Raw genomic sequence first — 19,315 nt, 5'->3', positions numbered from 1 at the left:
AAATTTAAATGCCGAATATGAGAAAATGAAAAAGGAGCTTAAAGATCTGATTGCAAAGAAACGGGTACTCGACAAAAATCTGGTAAGTATCTCGCTGCTAACAAAGTGTACCCCTTGATATGTAAGTGACTAACTTTTATAGAATCAAGTCGAAGAACAAATTTACCAGCTTGAAGGCAACTATCTTGAAGATACTCAAAACGGTAACATAGTGAAAGGTTTTGATAACTACGTTAAAGGTAGTCAAAACAAAAGGCGGGCGATGCTGACCGATCAAGAGCGAATATTTTCTTCAAGTTCAGCTGTGTTCTTAAAAGTCAAAATGAAAGAAGAAGACGAAGGCTCAAAATAATGTATATGGTTTGCGTCCAATTCTTTAAAAACGTTTGTTTCTTTTATTTATTTACGTGCTATTAACAACAGCAGAAGTCTGTATTATTGGCTTATAATTTTTTTGTAAGACCCCTGCTGCAAGTTTACATACCCTGGCTGTAGAGAATGCTTCATCTGGCTGACCAAGGATGAAACCATTTCCTCCTCCATTCGTAAGAACTCCAGCTCATCTTTGGGCATCGCCGGCTCCTCGGTTTCCGCTCTAATTATCAGGTTAAGCTCACTGATATAACTACGCAGTGACTGGAATAAATTTCCAGGTTCTGAGCTTAATAGTTTGATCACGTCACGGCCAATTCTTGTACTTTCGACAGTCAACCAAGCGAGTATAATATCAATACGATTTTGCTTGTCCACACCAGCTTCTTCCAATTCTGTAATAATTTCCATTTTTTCTTCGAGCGCACTATCAGATAGCCTTGACCGCAGTTCTCCGATGAGGTTACAAAACTTCCTACGTTTCCGTAGTAGTAATCTAACTGCACGATAGTCTTTCTCGATCAACTTCCCAATTACTCTAATTCGTCCTGGTGATTCTAAGGGGAGCCAGTGTAATAAATTTGCAAGTACCGAAATCACATCGTCCACTTCTCCTTTAGACCCTTTGTATAATAGCTTGAACAGGTGTTTCAATCCACCTGATTCTATAATCAAATTTGCAATACGACCATCATCATCTCTTACCGAAGTCTTTAATACTCTCAGAGCGGGTCCCACAGCCCAATTTGCATCCCTCAATAGTTTTATCATTAGCTCTGGCCCTTCAAAGTTTAGAAAATCATCCCTAGAATTAACTGAGATGGAAGATAATACATCGAAAACACACTCAGAAAACAGTTTATCCGTTTCATATGGCTCTGGATCTTTATAAATATATGTGGATGTGACATTTAGAATGCTTTCAACTGAGCTAGCCGTAATTAAAACTTTAGCCAGAGGTCCGTTTGAAAGAAGGCTTTGCACTATCAAGGCACAACTAAGGCGATTTTCCGACACTAAGTCTCCAGGTTCCTTGTTTTGTATTCTTGTTATCAAACTGTCAAACAGATCAGAACAATTTGAAAAGTTCAAGATAAACTCATCTATTTCAGCAAGTGACGACAATAAATCTAGCGTTGCTTTCTCTTCTTCCACCCTCCTACCCAATACGTCGTCTTCTTGCGCTTCTTGGTTAGGCTTTTGTAGCCTGATCAAATACTGCTCAATACCTTTTAAAAGGCCGCCATTTATGAGAATACGATAGAAATTATGGATACTAGAGACATCTGTTTCAGAATCGGGTTGTAATAACTCGAGAAGCACAACAAACAACTGGACCACAATATCGCTATTTTCATGAAAAAGTAACGACAATAAGCCATCTTTTAAGTCGTCCATTTCGGACATTTCACGATATAAGCCAACATCAGCTAAGATTGTCAGATCCTTTAAACGTTCAAATAACTCTTCCTCAGATTCTAAAAACTGTAGAGGTTCGTCTGGGTGTTTCACTCGTAGTGTCTCATTTGTTTCCCTAGCACCAACGAATCTAGCAACGACCTTTTTCAACAATGATCTGTTATGAAACGAATCTGCCCCCGCCAATTGTCCAATTGCCTTTTCTTTCAATTCAATATAGTCTAGTACTTGACCTTGAAGAGATGACTCTAGGTCATTTCCATAAAACCTGGGGTCATCTTCAAAACCATCAGTTTTAGTGCTCTCATCTGATGGCGCTGGACCGGACGCCACCTGTCTCGAGTTAGCTCCTGACCCCAAATCGACTCTTTTAAGGGCGCGTAAAATTCCGATACTTACCTTAAATATTTGATCTGTAGAGGACATATTATCTGCGTTATACGGCGAAGATGTTTATATAGTTGAATAGATATTACACTGATCTGCGAAAAGGACCCTAACCTATTTGTTTTAGACGCTAATATGGGTAACTTATCCCACCCACATGCCTAGTCGGTGTCCGTAAATTGGCTATGATAACTGTTATTCGTCTCTTACTTCAATTCTGCCGGGTCGGCTGGCTGCTTTCTCGACCTTTTAGATCTAGGTCAATCCAGCTCCTGGAACAAAGCGCGCCTGAGTACACCACTCCCAGAGTAGTATTAACTGAATAGGTATGTTATATCTTTCTTCTCTTTACTTCGTTATAAGTCCCAGAGTAGTATAAACTGAATAGCTATACCGCTGCTGGCATACGCACAGTCAACAGATTAAGAGTCACATAGATATAATTAATCCCGTGCTATAGCGGTACTATAGACAGCATTCACAAATGGTTAACATTACAGCAATCGTCGGTTTCCTCAACTGTATCAACAATACAGAGACAAAATACAATTATACAATCTATGACAACACTCATCTGACAATACTACCGAATCTACCTCGAAGTCTTGATTGGCAAGTCACTGACCAACAACTAGCAAACTGTCGTGATGAGTACGATTGGTATGTGCCACTACTATTTCAAAGCAGCGGTTATGAAGATGAATATACATTAAGTAGTCTAGATGTTTCCACGGCTGACGTAGATAGTATTGCACAAGCTGTTGACGGCAATAGCTTCGAAGAGAGGTATCCTTACCGCGGTCCTGCAATTAACAACAATGGCTCTTCGATACCAGACGTCATAGATGTCAAGGTATACCCTACAACGCCAGATAATACCAACGGAAACGCCTGCAATCTTAAACAATACGAAGCATACCCCAGTGTTGAGAAAACTTGTGAATCTGCTGATTACTACATTCAACTTGAACAGCATTGTTATTCATATGCTTCATATTATAATGCTGTAATGTGGAGCAATCGTGATAAATGTGAGTCAATAACCATAACATATTGGCCACATCACGACTGCTCTGGTGGAAATGATGTATTCGCATCACTACGTCCACAAACAGACTCAAAATGTATGGTCATCACTCTATTCAAACATTGTAAACTATGACTTCAGCTATTTACTTTCTGATTACTTATCTATTAACTATTGCACTAATGCCATGTCAGGGCTACGTATTCGACAACACAGTATTAGATACTGCCTTGGATTGCATTCGTGCTATTAACCACGAGTTCTATTACTTCATTCCTGCAGAATGCAGTCATTTTACGATTGCAAACATATCGGGCTATTATTTTAACGATACTGTATATAGACAGTTGTACCCGTGTATGATAAGCCTGGCTGAGCATATCACGCCGTCTGTTTCATTCGACGGATACGAAATGAGGGGCAGATTGTTGATGTCTGGTGTTATTGATAACAGCCTAACCGCCCAAGCCTTAGTAGATGGAGGTCTAGATACTAGTCCGATCAGACCTATTACAACGGTGAATAGTACTGGGCTGTTCCAAATAATGACACAGGGGCATGATCAAATACAACATTATGTTCGGACTATTAATGTTAAAGCTATGCTATAACATCTTAATAAGAAAATCAAATCAATACTTTATAGATTAAATAATAAATCCTGAGGCTCTGATGCTTTACTGACATAATAGGTTTCACAGCGGAATCGAGATTCCATAATTAGAATAAAATAGTTCTGAGCACGATGTAATAACGATGCTTTGGTATATGCGATCTGACAAGTAAATCACAATTTGGGCAACTTAACGCCTATGATCGGACAATGTTTATATAATAGATCCATGCCATTGTTGATAACTGACTCAACAGCGGAGGTTGACACATTAAAATGATTGATGATACTCCTATGGTAGAATCTATGGTATTAATCATAAATATTAACAGTTAGCATCTTGACATACAGCAGACCAAGAATATAATGCTCTCACGTAACATTGTGATTGCATTCTGTGCGCTACAAATACAGATGAAACACTATTCTGCTGACAAGAATGGTGAGGATATGGTATAACTGTCATGCCAGTACAACATTGATCATTCCCGAATTTGTATGCATTATAAGCAGAATTTACGTTGTTACATCCCCCAGTCAAACATGTTTTTAGGTCTGTACTATCACAATTCCCTGAATCGCTGACGTAAGCTGAATAATAATTCCGAACTGCTACGTTTTGAGTGCCTAAACTATCGAGGTCATTCACTGAACTACTGACGTTACTACAAGTTCCGACAGGAGCTATATTTAAGCCAGCTTCTATCAATGAGCTTGAAGTCACACTATTGTCTAATACACCATGTATTCTCAAGTCTAGATCTAATTCGTTACCGTCATGAGAGACACCAGGTGGTCGTATACGTCTTCATAGAATAAATGATCGGTTGTGATGCTGAAGTGCAAAAGCTGTTGATACAGATATGCAGAAGAGTAGGAATCACATGACTGTTAGATGGAACAAGCAACAATATGTTATATGTTTATTGTAATACACTTCGTTTATAAGAGAAGAAAGCGCGCCTGAGTACACCAGTCCCAGAGTAGTATTAACTGAATAGCTATACCGCGGCTGGCATACGCACAGTCAACAGATTTGAGTGTGGTTTTGCTTTACCACTTGAAAGCTCTTACACAGTATCTTGTTATGAGTAAAAGCTCTTCAAGCCCCGATTTGAAATTGAGCCGAGAGGAGCGATTTAAATCGCTTCGCAAGCGCGCTAATGAGTCATTGAAAGCAAATCGTAGTGAGGTATACGAGGAACACAAACGAAGTAAAGTCGACGAAAAACTACAAGCACGCCTACAAAGGCAAAGAGAAGCTGCGGAATTTGAGTTGGCAGAACTCGAGTCTAAAGAGACAGGAGAAGATTTTGAACGAAAACGGGTTTGGGACTGGACAATCGAAGAATCAGAAAAATGGGATCAAAAGAAAAACAAAGTTGAGAAATCTATTGAGAGCTCTGTATTTTCTGGTAAGTTTGCGATTTCCAGGATTGTTTTGGTGCAGATTCTTGGTAGCTGATGCTTTTAGCCTTATTGTACTGAGTCTAACCTCTATGTAGATTTCTCTTCCACTGCTGAGAAAGCGTACAATAAACAGATCAAAAACTTTCGTCCAGATATCCGAAGGTACAAGAAAGAAAAGCTCAAATTGGTGGAACCGCAATCCAGTCGATTGCAAGACCAAGACGGTATAGTCATAGCAGTCAGCAAAGATGAGGGTTTGATAGTAAGACGAGACTCAGCTGAAATTGATGCTATTCACTCCAAACCATCCAAAGAAGCTGTGGATAATTTGGTCGACAATTTAAAGAAAGCGTAAGTTCTTCTTAATAATTCTAGAGATTTTTTTCGGTGTGGAATGTGTATTTAGATTTCTAACAATAGCAGAGACGAACAGCGGATGAAAAGGAGAAAGAATGGAGTTGATGGTCAAGTAACATACAGTAAGTATTTTTTTTTTAGATTTGAAGAGCTCTCTTGGAATGGGTTACTAACTTCGTTAGTTAATGAGAAAAACAAGCAGTTCAACCAGAAGCTATCAAGGCATTATGATAAATATACGAAAGAGATCCGGGACTCTTTTGACAGAGGAACTGCATTATAACGTATTTATCAATTTTGTCAACTATTTATTATAATTATAATTTATTCTATTTGCTAGTCCAACATTTGTTGTGTACCATTTATCATTATAGGAATGAGTCTTGAGATGAGATATGAAATGATTCTTAAATGATTCAAAAGTGATTCTTGCGTTTTCGGCTGGAATAGATGAAGCCGTGTGGATCTCTTATCATGCGTTATCTACCGCCGTTTATTTACCTATGTTTTCAGCCTATATCAAACCTTGAGATGACGGTTAACAAACCTTCGACCTGTTTCTTGTGAGTACATAATGATTAAAATTTGGAAATTCTAACGAAAATTAGCTATGGGACTCTTATGTCGCCTAGTGTGTTGGCAAGGGTTATCTCAGGGAAACTGGAGCTAGATGTAAAATCCCTTAAGGTGAACCCAGCCAAATTAGAGAATTTCAAACGGCACAAAGTAAAGGATGTTGATTACCCAGCCGTTATTAGAGGAGATGATAAAGACCTCGTTCTAGGAACAGTAGTGTATAATCTGTCCGAAGAGGAAATCATTAAGCTAGATATGTTTGAGGGCGAGGAGTATGAAAGGTTGGTACTCGATGTTCTCGATATTGCGGAGTCAAGACAAGTTAAAGCTGGTGTATACGTATGGGTAGATTCTCAAGATCGCCTTTTAGAGGAAGAATGGGATTTTGGCTATTTTGTCAATCATAAAATGGAGAATTGGATCAGTGATGAGCTGAAAGAGATGGATAAAGAGGCAGAAGCTAGAGGGGGTCGTTTTTGGGATACTACCCAATGCATATAACAAGGTATTAGCTACCACTAATCAATTGTCTATTAACAAATTAAATTATAATAAATAGATATTTACATTGAGCAACAAGACTCTTTTGAAACTTGAAGTTATACTATCTCATTTTCATCAGGAATCGCTTCTGACAATACCAATTTATCACCTTTCAAGCCACTGCCTACTTCATCACAGCAAACTCTTTCTTCGCTGGCCGCTCTGCGCACTATCCTCGTCCTTAAAAGCCAAATAGCTTGTGATAAAAAAATCCCCCCTTCAAGGACTAAAATTACGATGTAAAGGACACATCCCAAAATATCAAGAGATCCTTTTTGGAACACTAAACTTAGAGTACTGAAAAGAGCTCCACCACTATCAATTGTCAAGAAGATGAAATTGATTCCCACCACCTGACCACCACGCTTATAAATCTCCCAGTATGGTGGCAATAACCCGACACCCAACAACACTGCAGCAATAATTCCAACCAAGGTAGTTGGCCATTCTATTCCCTTTTCGTAAAGTCTGGTAAACGGAATAATACATCCAGCTTCAATACCCGCAAATACAGCTAAAGTACTCACAAAATAAACGGTTGCTCTCTTCTTATTCATTTGTCGGGGGGGATATACCATCGTTTGGAACCAGCATATCGATGCAAAAAAAAGAAACACATTGGGTTGCACTTGGACAGGAATATTAGATTTCTGGACAATAAAATAAATAGCAAATGGAACTCCTGAGGCTGCCCATAATAAGAGCATCAGAGGTGGTAGGCCCTCCGTAGATTTCCTTCTGTAATTGTGAATGATTTGAGGTATTAGCTGGATACACCATAAAACTGTACCAATAGTTCCGAAAATATTGGACTTCGTGGTGCCAACGGAATCTGACATTTCGAAGAGAGGACTTTACTATTATGAAAACATAAAATGATGTGAAGCGAGATGGCGATGCCAATGCTTAAATAGCATATGATTTAAATATATTTTTAAGGTTATTCGTATGTGAGACATCAATGTCTTACCATATCAAGAAATCCTGCTCTCTATTTCCGAGCAAAAAACGGCCTTGCAGAATCGCATGTACATATATCCGATAAACTTGATAGCACCAAAAATCTAGAACTCGGGACTCTGCCTAATAGAGGAAATGCAAGCGACAGTTCGTAGATTTATTCGACTGCAGATCATTGCGATCTGATAAGAAAAAGTCACACCTTTTGATAATAGCATGAGAAACGAGAATACGAATAAGTAAGAAATTCAAGAGCAATATCCTTATTCAACAAAGAAAATGTTTGGTAAGCATATTCCACCTGTGATTCGATTATGACTATGACTCGGCCATTGGACTACTGGATGTGATAGACCCAAAAAAAAAAAAAAATAGGAAAGCCTTCATTCATGATCCAATTTGATTACCGTATTGGGAATGAAAAAAATTCCGAGGAATTTTTATCTCACTATGGCATTACGCTGTATAGTTACTCTGCTTGAAGCTGTTTCGAATCGGATGTAATACCGTCGACGAATTAGAATATCCAGACTCAAATATTGAGCAATAGATAGCCGAAGAAAAAAGCTTCAAAAGGTATGACAACAAAATACTAGCTCCCAGTGCAGCTGAAATCCGGTATCTAGCATTTCTTTCCGACCCACATCCCTTTGCATAACCGTCCAATTTTGGTCCTATGTAAGTGGACGCGTCTTGTGATCTTGGTGATATACACGACTCTGTCTCCAAATAATCAGAGCGGATGAAAAATGTCGGACGAAGAAGTTCAAATAATTGACGAGAAAAGTATAATACCACCCGATGCTCCAAGACAAGATACAGTGGATGGTATTCCCACAACGTCGGTCACGGTACCATTGGCACGTGTCAAGAGAATCATTAAACAGGATGACGACATAGTGAATATAGCAGCCAGTGGTGTTTTTGCAATTGCAGCAGCTTCGGTAAGTTCAATTAACTCTCTACCTAATAGTGCGATGATCCACTTTACTTTGAAGCCAGTATGAGGTGTATTTGATGAGAGTTGAGATATATAGAAAGCTTTATATTTCAGTATACTGAGTAGCTAACATTTAGGAACTTTTTGTTCAATATTTTACTGAAAAAGCTCTTTTGGTCTCGAGAGGTAATAGACACAGGAAAGTGACATATTCTGATTTTGCTCAAGCCGTTACTCATAATAGCGAGTTAGAATTTCTGTCCAGTCTAGTTCCTACCACTGTTCCGATGAAATCTATCAAAAACAAGAATCCATATACTACTGTCCCCTCCAAGAAGTCTAGAGGGCAAACGACACTTAGTTTATCCAAAGTCTCAAAAGCCACTCCTAGTAAAAATGATAGCTTAACTACTACTGAAACAAATACTCCAATGGCGTCCGAAATCACCCTGAACTCTATAGAAACTTCTTCCAAAGATGATACTGGCAGATCAGGTCTTCCTGATCATTCAGCGTCTACAGAGCCGGAGTTGCATTCTAGTGATGAGGAAATGAAAGACTAGGAAGACTGTCCGTTCTCTCACACTTATTTATTTGTTCAATGTAGTACATTTATAATGTTTGTATTATTATTTCAGGAACATAGATGATCTGATACAGACTCGATCCCTATCTTATCTCGCTCTATTCGTGGGAATCATTTGCCCTTGTTACTAGACATATGTCTTTTCACTTGGACATCCCAGACATGCAAAGTTCTCCGAGAGTTTTCGGATATGTACAGCCGTGCTGAATTACTAGGTATTTGACACGCAAAGTTCACCACCGCGTATATGCGCTACCAACATCAATTCAACCATAAAAATGCTGGCCAGATTGATCTTTACCTTGTCAATACTGATTTCTTTAGTGTCGGCTCAATTTGGAAATATATTTGAACATATGTTTCAGCAGCACCAACAGCAGCAATCTCCAGATCCACATAACGATATGGCTGAGGGTTCAAACTGGCTAGAACATGAATATGAGCGACGTAAGTAGGCCCGTCCAAGCTTTATCTTTTGCCGCTACTAACATCATATTAGGATCATGTGATAAGTTCTTATGTCAAGATACATTAGCATGTGTTGACTCATATATTCAGTGCCCTTGTCCATTTCCAGCTTCAGAGTTGAAGTGCGTATTACCTGGGAAGCACAGCTATGTTTGCATATCAAAACCAGAAAAAGGTGGAAGAGACTGCTCATTTGTTGAACAAGCATGGAATGGCAAAGTATAATTAATCCCTATATTTCCCTAGACAATCTTGCCTATTATTTCAACATAAATCTTTCTGCATTAATAAATAAATAAAATAAATAATAGCATGCCATAAAATCATCAATCTCTATTTCGCGTTGCAATCCATCTTCTATACACGACTTCGCGGATTTGATAAGACCCCAGAATGTCCTTGATGCTATACCCTTCCGAGGCATCCAAAATTTTCGCTGTGTTTTCAGTATCATTGCCTTGCACATAGCAGAAAACCAAGCCCTTTTTAACACCCCCCACGACTCTACCTATACTCGTATTCCACCACCAATCATGCTGTTCGTCACCAGGAGAGGTGAGAATCCGGATACAAAATTCAGCATGAGAAAATGGTGGTCCACGTTTATATAATAGTAACTCAGATCCAAATTTTACCCCTGATCGAACACACCAACCGAGAGAACGATAATGGTGGTATACGGCATACTGAGACAAGAATCGAGGGTTAGCAGACACAAATCTAGTCAACAGCTCTTCAGATGTCAAAGGTTTCCCTGTAACATGATCAGTAATTCGCAAAACACCAAGACCATAACTCAAAAAGAATGCCTCTTGAGGCATAAGTTGAAGATATTCCTGTTGGATGAGCTTATTATTCGAATCGATGATCGACTGATCTTCAAAGCGAATCACAGTTGCATGGTTCCCAGAGACCTCAGGCGATGCCGATGACTCAACTAGTACCGCAGCAGCTTGAGCGGGCTGACTTTCTTCCAGAGTACGAGTCAATTCATGCTTTGAATCTCCAGCCTCACTCGCCACTCCAGTCGAAGTCAACTTTGATTCCTCATCTACCAGAGTAGAGACTGAATCAGAGTCTTGTCCTGCCCAAACTTCCTTCATTTCATCCAGCTTTTTTCTTCGTGCTAATTCTTCTGCTTCAGCCTGAGCACGCATCATCTTGAATTTTTTACGCTCCTCTCGTCTCGCAGCCGTGACCTCCTCTGAGGTCATCTGCTCTCCTCCTTGTAGACCCAGTCTTCGAGCAGTACGAGTGTACCAGCTAGGTTCACTACGGCTCAAAGTACCTTTCCCAAAAAACCCCATCGACCACAGACTATTGATATCGCTCCCATTATCAATTCGAACGTAAAATGTTGTCTCCGAGGGTAATACCAAAGCATGAAGTATACCGTCGTACAGATTGTACTCAGGTTCAGGAAACCAGTATTCCCATAGCCAAAAGATCCACGATAGCGGGTTATGCGGAATTATCGGGGGCAATGGCCGCACAACTAAGGGCAGCGGAGAGCCATATAATTGGTTAAGGCTCTTTTTCATCAGATTATGATGACTTACGAGTGTTAGGTTTATGCTTCTTCTTCTTCTTCTCCTACAAATAACAAAAACTTTATGAAGTTTAACAATTCTTCTAGTCAGATACCGTTGTAGTCTATGTTAATGAGCGTCACAGGCTCCAAAGAATTTCTCCTTTGGGAACTCCGCCATTAATATTAAAATGTCATCATAATAAGAATTGGAAAATTTCCTCAAGTCATTGTATAACTTACATAGATGATTTAACATCGAAATTGACTCGAAACGGAAATAGAAAAATTTATGTGAACAAGAAAATTGCTACTTACAAGAAATTTATACTTATCCTATACCCAAACCCTTTCTCTGAGCTCGGTAAGTTACACAGGAACTGGCGATCAGCAATTCACTCAGATCAACTTTAAAAGTACTTGAATCCCTTAGGCCCATAAGAATTGCAGCCTCTTCCAACCCCTTAATGGCTCCTCTGGAGGCTCTGGATTCAGCTCAACATCCTGAAACAGGGATTTGAGATCAATATCTTCATATCTGATCCATTTTGTTTTCTTGAAGAGCTTCCAAAACGTAAAAAAGCCAACAAATAAGGGAATAGTTACATATGCGCTGACAAAGTCTGCAGTGTCCCATTTTATGAAAATAGTGAAACCTCCAATTAGCAAAAGAAGAGAAGAACTAATACCCGAGATCAAACCTAGAGCTTTTCCCCCTCTGATGTGAAATGGTAGGTCTGACCGAGAATAGCCTTGAACTTCGAGTGCACGATTTAGCCTATAGTGAATAGCGCTGATCAGAATCCAGTTAATCAGCAATATCGATGAAGTTACGTTCACCAAATAGCCAAATACTATCGATGATGAGCTCCCTAGCGTCATATATGAAAGTGGCATAAACAATGCGGTGACAATTGTTCCAACCCAAGGCAATCCTCTCTTATTTGTCCTCAAAAATATCTTTGGCGCTTGCCCGTTGTTTGCCAAAGAGAATAGAGTTCTGGATCCTGCAACTAAACCAGTATTTGCTGCTGACCAGGCTGACGTGAGGACAATTGCATTGACGATACTGGGCAAAGCCTTGATTCCGGCTTGTTCGAACGCAACTACAAAAGGACTTCCAGAGGCATTTCCTGAGCCGTTTGAAATTCTTGGATCGTTGTAAGGGACTATCAGAGACATTATGAAAAGCGTAATCATATAAAAGGAAACCACTCTGTATAAAATACGTTTGGCTGCCTTAGGAATATTACGTCTAGGATTTTTGGTTTCTCCACTCAAGTACGCAATATTTTGGACGCCGCCAAAAGAGTATACAGCACTGTTGAGTACGCTAAAGAATCCAATGGCTTTGCCAGCACTTCCTGGCTTCATGAAAGAAGCAAAAACCCCCGGGTCCTTCCAGTAATGAAACCCCAATCGAGGCTGTCCAGGTACACCTCCCAAATCTAGTACCAATCCTGCTAAAATCAATCCCAAAATGAGCAGAATTTTTAAAATGGCAAAAAAGAATTCCAGCTCACCATAGACTCTAACTGACCAACAGTTGGACAATACTGAAAGAACTATGAAGACCGTCAACCATATTCCTGAACTCAGGTCGGTCCAGTAGCTTACAATTACGGCGGTGGCGACAAGTTCTGAAGGTACAATTATAGACCACATTTGCAGCCATCCATAGGCAAACGACATTGCTGGATCAATAAAGTGCTGCGCTTGTCGTATGCTGCTAGCAGTAGATGGCATTAAAGCAGCCGTTTCTGCCATTGCTAGTTGGTTCAATGAGACTATTATAGCTATCGTCAAGTATGACAGAAGCATTCCAAGAGGACCTGCCTTCTGTAAAGAAGATCCACTTGATAGGAAGAGGCCTGTTCCAATAACTCCTACCAGAGCAATCATCTGTATATGACGTTGCTCTAGGCGCTTCTCAAGACGTTGTTCTTCCTTGAAGACCTCCACAACTTCGACAGAACCTTCTTCAATACCAACATTGTACTCAAAAGTAGCGACTTTATTTTCTGTGTTCTTCATCGTTACAGAAAAATTTAATAGCTACATTGTTCTAAATTTATACAGCCAACGTTTGAATATATAGTTGTCCTATCCCAAATGGCCGACGGAGATAATGGCCCTTATCTGGCCGATTCCCGTAACAGTTAAAAGTTCCCCAAAAGATGCTTGGGCATATAGTAACTTCTTATCTTAGAGAGCTTCGATTGGAGGCTGCTGACCGTCGATCGTTATTATATTCTAAGTTTGCAAATCTTTAAAAATATTATTCAAGGCCAAACTGCATTCATACCGTCATCAACCTTAATATCTCATAATCCATAGGTTTACCGGCGCATGTAAATATCTAGCAGTATGGCACCATATTTATCTTACATATAAGCGGTATGCAAGCACCTTTTTCAACAGATGATGTACGTAATCTTAATATGATGCATATAATATTTGACAGATTCTTATCTTGCGACAACTGGGTTACAAAGGTTTGATAGTAGGACTCTTTGAACCGCATGGTTACATGCATATTTAGCACAACTCTGTTAGATAGAGGGCTTGAATAAACACTAGGACACGGATACCAGCCGGCCAGGATACTCAAGATGTTCAGGGTTCACTTGATCATAGTCTCAGATACATGCAGCAAAGATCCATCTAAAGACAGAGTAATTCCAGCTGTAAGTGAGATCATTAATCTTAGAAGCGACGAATATGTTTTGAAAGGAACCTCTATCATTCCCGATGAGAAAACCTTTATCCAGTCTGAAATATCTTCAGTGGCCAGAGATAGCAAAATTGATTTGATCATAACTTCAGGAGGAACTGGCTTTGGGGTAAGAGATGTAACCCCTGAGGCGGTTGCCCCTCTTTTGGACCGCCAAGCTCCTGGTCTGGTTCAAATGATGATCCAAGAATCTCTGAAAATCACACCAATGGCAGCTCTTTCTAGACCAGTTGCAGGTGTGATGGGAAAATGTATCGTAATAACATTGCCAGGTTCTCCGAAAGGAGCTTGCGAAAACCTGACCTCTATTTTCCCAATCCTCTCTCATGCCTTGAGTTTAGCGTGTGGATCAAGTGCGACTCCCCATGGAGTCAGCCAGAAGTTACAAAATGTGAATTCAAGCCACGATGTTGGCCATCACAAGCATAATCATCCACATAATGGTGCCTGCGAGCATTCTCACAAAGGACCAAAATTCTATAACAGATCCAATGACCTTTCGCGTCCTGTTACCGAGCGGGCGAGACAGTCACCGTATCCAATGATCTCAGTAGATGAGGCACTGGATGTTATCAATGCGACGGTCCCCACACCAAGAGTCGAGGAGCGTAATATTGATCAGACATTAATTGGTTATGTTATTGCGGAAAATATATATTCTACAGTCAATGTACCGGGATACAGAGCAAGCATTGTAGATGGCTATGCTGTTGGTAACTACAGCTTTCCAAACACGTATGATGTGTCCGATATCTCGCATGCTAACTCACTTGCATCAAGTACAAGGTTAGAGTCAAATACGATTGTACGCGTGACCACGGGAGCTCCAGTTCCAAATGGAACATTTGCAGTGATTCCTGTTGAGAGCACATATGTAGAATCTTCCAGAGTAGATTCGAATGGCAAGGAGGAAGAAGCAAGGGTGTTTATAGATGTTGACGAGATCGTAAAAGAAGGTGATAACATACGAGAGCCTGGTAGCGATGTGGAGATCAATGATTTGATACTCAGCGAGGGCACTGAGATCACTGCTGTAGGCGGTGAAATTGGACTTCTCTCGAGCGTGGGTCTCCGTACCGTCAACGTATATCGCAAACCGATTATTGGTATTATGTCGACAGGTGACGAGGTTGTTGACCCTTCTTCTTGTTCATCACTTATTGGCGGTCAAGTCTGGGATAGTAATAGACCGTCATTAATCACAGCTTGTAAAGGGAATAACTTTGAGGTTGTAGACTTAGGGATTGTTGAAGATGTTGCGAATAGGCTGGAATCTTCGATTCGACAAGCATATTCGAAAAGAGGTGTTGATATTATCATAACCACAGGAGGTGTATCAATGGGCGAATTAGATTTATTAAAGCCAACGATCGAACGGGCGTTGAATGGAATAATTCATTTTGGAAGAGTGGCAATGAAACCGGGAAAGCCAACCACATTTGGGAGCTTTGGAAATAAACTTATTTTTGGGCTCCCTGGAAACCCTGCTTCGGCTCTAGTGACTTTCCATTTGTTCGTCCTGCCGTGTCTTAGGCTTTGGTCTGGTCGCTCTAAAAATCGGTATAAACTACCAACTGTGAAGGTAAAACTTGGTGAAGCCTTCTACCTTGATCCAAGGCCTGAATATCAAAGAGCTAAAATACTACAGAACGATGATGGTTGTCTTATAGCTTATAGTACTGGTCGACAGCGTAGTAGTAGAGTTGGTAGCATGTATACGGCAAACGGATTGCTGTGCTTACCATCTTCTACTAATCAAAGCTCACCTATACTTCCGGAGGGAAATGTCATTGAAGCAATAATGATAGGTCCGCTTTAATATACTGTATCTATAAAGTGTAACAATTTTATTCACTGAATTCTAAGATTTCGTATGTGTCTTCTGGGTCAACTGCCCACGAGTGTTCTAGCCAGAGCCACTCAGTCATGGTGGTTTTAAAATTTTCCAAGAAAGGTTCGGTATCCATAACGCTTGTGATATCACCTTTAGCGACAGCTTCCATCCATGTCTTATGGAACTTGGTCAGTAACGTAGAGTGCAGAGTGTATATACAATCTTCGATATCCACCAATTTATTTGCTCCATTCAAGCTCTCTAATGACAGGGATAATAGCACACCACGGTAAAAGGCAAGACGAGTAGTATCACGCTGGATCAAGGTTAAAATAAATTGGCTCAGATGAATAGAAACCAGAGCAACAGAGTACCATGGTTTTGATAGGACGACTGGTCCAGAGTTAAAAGAGCCTGACTGAAGCATAATAGTCCTCAATACTACTTTCGGATTTGTAACTGTGCAGAATCTGTAAAAGCACTCTTCACCGAACTTACCGCTTCCTCGAAAGTCCGTTGCTGGATCAGAACCTTGAAAACCTAGAGCCACCCAATCAAGGTTACCACGATTGTGTGGCTTCGGTGCAGGAACTGCCTCCTCAGTAGTCTTGTTGGCTGATAAAGCCCTGCCCGTTTTGCGTCTATGACGGAGTCCACTAGAGAGTATCACAGATTCTTCTATGTCAATTTCAGCTTCATTTGTAGCTTGAAACACAGAATTGTAAATTTCAATATATCTGTCCTTACCATCAGACCAGGTCGTTGGATTAGCAGCTCTCTCCAAGAGGTCTTCATACACTAAACCAATGCTCTGAGGAACATCAGTCAACAGTCCCACAAAAGAGCTATCTATATTATCTGTCTTTCCAACTAAAGGCAGCTCCTGTTCGTTCGACCATTCGCCCTGTAGGTCCTGAAGCTGGCTATGTGCCCATACGTTCCATATCAATTGCTTCAAGACATGTGTTTTCTGTGGTTCTCTTACTCTTGAAATTAGTACCTCTGTTCTGGAGAGTCCGTGTATCAAACAATCCACAAAAGTACAAAATTTGTAAAAGTGCAAAGCTAAAGCAAACGTAATTCTGTCAAGAAAAGATCCACCAGCCTCGCATTTGTCTCTTTTGGCCAAAACGATCCATGCTAATATTTCAAGTATAGACATATCACCTATATGTCTTGGTTATTCCATAGACATGCATCAACAGCGATGGCGTAAAGAGTCCCTGCATATATCACGTGAATATCAATAGCGCCGTATGATAAAAAATAACACCAGATGACTCTAATTTTTTCCTCGTAATTTTTCTCATAGGGCAAGACAATTCCATTTGAACGGACTGTGTATGACTAGCTTCTGTTTGTCATTCATATCAAGACATATTTGGAAGGTGCCATTAGTTTCGCGTTCAAAGTTTGTACGTCAGTTCAGTGTTACGACACCATTTCGTGGATTCAACCCTATTTCTAGAGATAACCCAGAGAGTTCGTTTCATACTTCACTGACAATGTCTGAACTCCACACTCTTACCGAGCGATTGAATAGCTTGGGCCTAGGCAGTGCTCTCACACCTTTCCCTGGCTCGGATCCTGTTAATAATCCCTTCGATCTCTTTCGTTCTTACATCTCGGAAGAGCTTTCCAAGATAACTGGTGTGTCCCGTGATTTGGTCTATCCTGCTTTGGAGTGGACTAATACCCCAGACCGCGGTGATTTAGTTATTCCTATTCCCCGTTTGAGAGTTAAAGGCACTCCACCAATTGAATTGGCAAAGAAATGGGCTGCTGAGTTTCCTGAGAACAGCTATTTGAAGGCTGTTGTAGCTAATGGCCCTTTCATTCAGTTCTTTTTCAACCCTAGCGTTTTATTCAATCTTGTTTTAAAAGATATTTTGACATTGAATGACGACTTTGGAAATAGTACCATTGGAAAGGGTAAGAGAACGGTAGTTGAATTTAGCTCCCCCAATATTGCCAAACCTTTTCACGCTGGTCATTTGAGAAGCACAATTATTGGAGGTTTTATTTCCAATTTGCATGAAAAATTGGGCTACGAAGTTATTCGTTTGAACTATTTGGGTGATTGGGGAAAACAGTTCGGCATTTTAGCTGTTGGTTTCAAGCGCTACGGCTCTGAGCAAGAATTGGAGTCTAACCCAATCAACCATCTTTTCAACGTGTATGTTCGAATTAATAAGGATATTGAAGCAGAAAAGGAAGCATCGACCAATGCCTATTATGAAGATCACCCTAATGAAAAGCCACAAGAGAAAGTTGAAGTCGAGGAAAAGAAACCCCAGGAGATTAAGAAGGGTGACAAAAAACCTGAATTGGCCACCCCTGCGGTCCCTGGAGTTCCAGCATTTGTTCCTACTTCTGCAACTGACGATGAGGCTCGATCTTATTTTAAGAAGATGGAGGATGGTGATGAGGAAGCCCTTGCACTTTGGAAAAAGTTCCGTGATCTTTCTATTGTCAAGTACAAGGACACTTATAAGCGTCTCAATATTGAATATGACTCTTATTCAGGTGAATCGCAAGTTTCCAAGGAGGTAATGCAGAAGGCTACTAAACTTTTTGAGGAAAAGAATCTGTTAACTGAAGATAAGGGTGCTAAATTAATTGACTTGACACCGTATAATAAAAAGCTTGGCAAGGCAATTGTTCAAAAGAAAGATGGAACTAGTCTGTATTTGACCCGTGATGTTGGTGCTGCTATGGACAGATATGAAAAGTATAAGTTCGATAAGATGATTTATGTTATTGCCTCGCAACAAGATCTTCATACTGCCCAATTCTTTAAAATCCTTGATCTCATGGGATTTGAATGGGCTAGTAGATTGCAACATGTCAACTTTGGTATGGTTCAGGGCATGTCTACACGTAAAGGAACAGTTGTTTTCCTTGACAACATCCTGGAAGAGACGAAGGATGCCATGCACGATGTTATGAAGAAGAATGAGGCCAAGTATTCTCAAGTGGAGAACCCTGACGAAATCGCTGATCTTGTAGGAATTGCTGCTGTTATGATCCAAGATATGCAAGCTAAACGTATAAACAACTATGCTTTCAACTGGTCTAGAATGCTTTCATTCGAAGGTGATACTGGTGCTTATTTGCAGTATGCTCACTCGCGTCTCTGTTCCATTGAACGTAACGCAGAGTCGCTCGTGGATTTGAGCACTTTACATGAGGCAGATTTTTCGTTGTTGAAGGAACCTATTGCAGAAGAATTAGTCCGTATATTGGCACAATATCCGGATATTTTACTTGCTTCTCTTCGTTCTTTAGAGCCTTCAACTGTGGTAACCTATTTATTCAAGCTGACACACTGTGTCTCTTCTTGCTATGACATCTTGTGGGTCGCTGGTCAAACACCTGAACTTGCGAAAGCTCGTTTGGCTCTTTATAGCAGTGCTAGACGCGTTCTTAGCAACGGTATGGAGTTATTGAATTTAACTCCTGTCAAACGTATGTAAAATATTAGCTCTAATAAATTCCTTGAACAAAGTGCACATGGCTTATATGAAGACAAATTTGAGTAAATGCAAGCTGTAATTCCTG

At 40.2% G+C, this 19,315-nt stretch overlaps 9 protein-coding genes across 9 annotated transcripts; 4 read left to right on the top strand and 5 right to left on the bottom strand.

Annotated features, from left to right (window-relative positions):
* Positions 1 to 435: 435 nt before the first annotated feature.
* On the bottom strand, positions 436 to 2,217 carry AWJ20_3981 (uncharacterized protein; the record flags this gene model as incomplete). The annotated part of the gene is made up of 1 exon (XM_018881024.1): positions 436 to 2,217. One exon carries the CDS (start codon positions 2,215 to 2,217, stop codon positions 436 to 438), a length of 1,782 nt encoding a protein of 593 aa, XP_018733656.1.
* Positions 2,218 to 4,905: 2,688 nt separating this feature from the next.
* On the top strand, positions 4,906 to 5,283 carry AWJ20_3980 (splicing factor, SYF2 family; the record flags this gene model as incomplete). The annotated part of the gene is made up of 1 exon (XM_018881023.1): positions 4,906 to 5,283. One exon carries the CDS (start codon positions 4,906 to 4,908, stop codon positions 5,281 to 5,283), a length of 378 nt encoding a protein of 125 aa, XP_018733655.1.
* A 923-nt stretch (positions 5,284 to 6,206) lies between these two features.
* AWJ20_3979 (uncharacterized protein) lies at positions 6,207 to 6,662 on the top strand (the record flags this gene model as incomplete). Its single annotated transcript, XM_018881021.1, has 1 exon — positions 6,207 to 6,662. The coding sequence occupies one exon, from the start codon at positions 6,207 to 6,209 to the stop codon at positions 6,660 to 6,662; it is 456 nt and encodes a 151-aa protein (XP_018733654.1).
* Positions 6,663 to 6,760: 98 nt separating this feature from the next.
* Positions 6,761 to 7,261, bottom strand: AWJ20_3978 (uncharacterized protein; the record flags this gene model as incomplete). Its single annotated transcript, XM_018881020.1, has 1 exon — positions 6,761 to 7,261. One exon carries the CDS (start codon positions 7,259 to 7,261, stop codon positions 6,761 to 6,763), a length of 501 nt encoding a protein of 166 aa, XP_018733653.1.
* Positions 7,262 to 9,984: 2,723 nt separating this feature from the next.
* On the bottom strand, positions 9,985 to 11,199 carry SEN2 (Sen2p; the record flags this gene model as incomplete). The annotated part of the gene is made up of 1 exon (XM_018881019.1): positions 9,985 to 11,199. One exon carries the CDS (start codon positions 11,197 to 11,199, stop codon positions 9,985 to 9,987), a length of 1,215 nt encoding a protein of 404 aa, XP_018733652.1.
* Positions 11,200 to 11,615: 416 nt separating this feature from the next.
* On the bottom strand, positions 11,616 to 13,220 carry PUT4 (proline permease PUT4; the record flags this gene model as incomplete). Its single annotated transcript, XM_018881018.1, has 1 exon — positions 11,616 to 13,220. One exon carries the CDS (start codon positions 13,218 to 13,220, stop codon positions 11,616 to 11,618), a length of 1,605 nt encoding a protein of 534 aa, XP_018733651.1.
* A 578-nt stretch (positions 13,221 to 13,798) lies between these two features.
* On the top strand, positions 13,799 to 15,739 carry AWJ20_3975 (gephyrin; the record flags this gene model as incomplete). Its single annotated transcript, XM_018881017.1, has 1 exon — positions 13,799 to 15,739. One exon carries the CDS (start codon positions 13,799 to 13,801, stop codon positions 15,737 to 15,739), a length of 1,941 nt encoding a protein of 646 aa, XP_018733650.1.
* Positions 15,740 to 15,767: 28 nt separating this feature from the next.
* Positions 15,768 to 16,916, bottom strand: AWJ20_3974 (uncharacterized protein; the record flags this gene model as incomplete). The annotated part of the gene is made up of 1 exon (XM_018881016.1): positions 15,768 to 16,916. The coding sequence occupies one exon, from the start codon at positions 16,914 to 16,916 to the stop codon at positions 15,768 to 15,770; it is 1,149 nt and encodes a 382-aa protein (XP_018733649.1).
* Positions 16,917 to 17,259: 343 nt separating this feature from the next.
* AWJ20_3973 (arginine--tRNA ligase) lies at positions 17,260 to 19,230 on the top strand (the record flags this gene model as incomplete). Its single annotated transcript, XM_018881015.1, has 1 exon — positions 17,260 to 19,230. The coding sequence occupies one exon, from the start codon at positions 17,260 to 17,262 to the stop codon at positions 19,228 to 19,230; it is 1,971 nt and encodes a 656-aa protein (XP_018733648.1).
* Between the last annotated feature and the right edge of the window lie 85 nt (positions 19,231 to 19,315).

The sequence above is a fragment of the Sugiyamaella lignohabitans genome, chromosome C (assembly GCF_001640025.1).
Source record: "Sugiyamaella lignohabitans strain CBS 10342 chromosome C, complete sequence".
Lineage (NCBI taxonomy): Eukaryota > Fungi > Ascomycota > Dipodascomycetes > Dipodascales > Trichomonascaceae > Sugiyamaella > Sugiyamaella lignohabitans.
The sequence above is the reverse complement of the archived record's forward strand: the minus strand, read 5'-3'. Positions and strand labels throughout refer to the sequence as shown.